Source organism: Charadrius vociferus, unplaced genomic scaffold (genome assembly GCF_000708025.1).
Source record: "Charadrius vociferus isolate BGI_N301 unplaced genomic scaffold, ASM70802v2 scaffold1279, whole genome shotgun sequence".
NCBI lineage: Eukaryota > Metazoa > Chordata > Aves > Charadriiformes > Charadriidae > Charadrius > Charadrius vociferus.
The window spans coordinates 235077-236541 of record NW_009650073.1 but is presented as its reverse complement, the minus strand read 5'-3'; the positions used below and the strand labels follow the sequence as shown (position 1 = coordinate 236541).

Here is a 1465-nt window from a genome sequence, read left to right as displayed (position 1 = left end):
CAGAGCTCCCCGGGCGGCGGGGGAAAGGCAGGGCAATCACTTCGCGCTCAGCCTTTGGGATTTTTAGTTCCACGCTCAAGGGAAATTCAAGGAGAAGAAATCCTTAGGCGTATATCTAAAAAAAGGGGATCGCGAGGAGAATGCAGCCGTGAACTCCTCCTGCCTCCTCTCCTCGGGGTTCTCCCAGCAAGGCAGCGTCAGAGTAATTAAATACATTCACTAAAGATCAACTAAAATAAGCTTTTTCCCAATCTGAATCACTGGGCCCAATTTTAAGGAGATCTGGTCTTCTGGGGGGGTTGCTTTTGTGTTCAGGGTTGGTTGGGTTTTTCCCCTCTTTCAGCAACACACCCTCAGCTAGCCGTTTCCGCCCCCCCCTCCCCTATTTTGGCTCTACAAGGTTCTTACTTTTACCAAGTGGTTAATTGGGAACACACCGCCCCTGAGTTACAGCCGCACCTTTCTGCCACCACCTGAACGCTGTGTGCAAAAATCATCTTTCTCCTTCGAAATTCCTGAAGGTACAGACCTTGTCTTTTCCTCCCCACGTTAGTAACCAGAGTTCAAATAAAATAAGAAGAGGAGATACAATTCTACAGCATTTTGCTTTTACTCCTTCATGGAATCTTTCCAATGCAACTTCACAAAAGCAACGTAAAGAAAGTCTTTTTCTTCTAAAAAGAAGATTATGTTCCACAGATTATGTAGTGCAATTGGTTATCTGGTAGAAAAAAAAAAAACATTATCTTCTTCAGCTCCATGGAAGGAAACGCTGAAAACAGTTCCATGGTCTCGATAAAAATAGGAAAGTATATCCAGGATCTTCTCTAAAGTTTCTTGTGTGTTGAACACACACCACCTACCAGTCTGCCTTTAATTGAAGAGTATAGAGTCTGGGTCCTGGTTAGCCAGCTGTGCAATGTGCTTTAATACGTCCTTTTTGGTAATGATCCCCAGCAGCTTCCTGAAAAGCGAAAACACGGTTTTAGCGCATAACCCCCCTGAAGGTATATCCTCGCTCTCACATCGCTTCACGTAGCGCAGTTTTAATTGCCGTGTCGTTTTGGATCGCAGCGCTGACACTCCACACGAAGTATGGCGCTCGCAAGCCCCCACACAAACTCCATCAGTATTTTACACTAAAAAAGGTGAGGAGTTTGTAAAAAGAAGACAAATCTTAATAATTATTAACACCCACCATCTCCGAAAAGATCAACCTGAGTGTCCAGCGCTGCATTTTAAGCCCTAGCAGTCCCAGTAGCTACGCTGTCAGAGCGGTGCCAGAAGGCACGGCAGGCGCGAGGGAACTCGGCCGAGGGTCTGCTGGGGTGGGATGGAGGGCAGGGCGAGGAGGGCGCGCAGGGCGAGGAGGGCGCGCAGGGCGAGGAGGGCGCGCAGGGCACCGCCTGCCTGGAGCCGCAAAGCTCCGCTGCTCCCAGCGCAGCCCGGCCGGGCACACGGAGAG

At 49.1% G+C, this 1465-nt stretch overlaps 1 protein-coding gene across 3 annotated transcripts in view; it reads right to left on the bottom strand.

Moving 5' to 3' along the window:
• Positions 1 to 591: 591 nt before the first annotated feature.
• Positions 592 to 1465, bottom strand: part of CLCN5 (chloride channel, voltage-sensitive 5) — a 32886-nt gene continuing 32012 nt past the window's right edge. For all 3 annotated transcript variants that reach the window (XM_009892050.1, XM_009892051.1, XM_009892052.1), the window contains one exon: positions 592 to 964. In XM_009892050.1, the coding sequence (XP_009890352.1) occupies positions 874 to 964 (91 nt within the window). In that variant the 3' untranslated portion in view covers positions 592 to 873. The remainder of the gene's footprint in view (positions 965 to 1465) is intronic.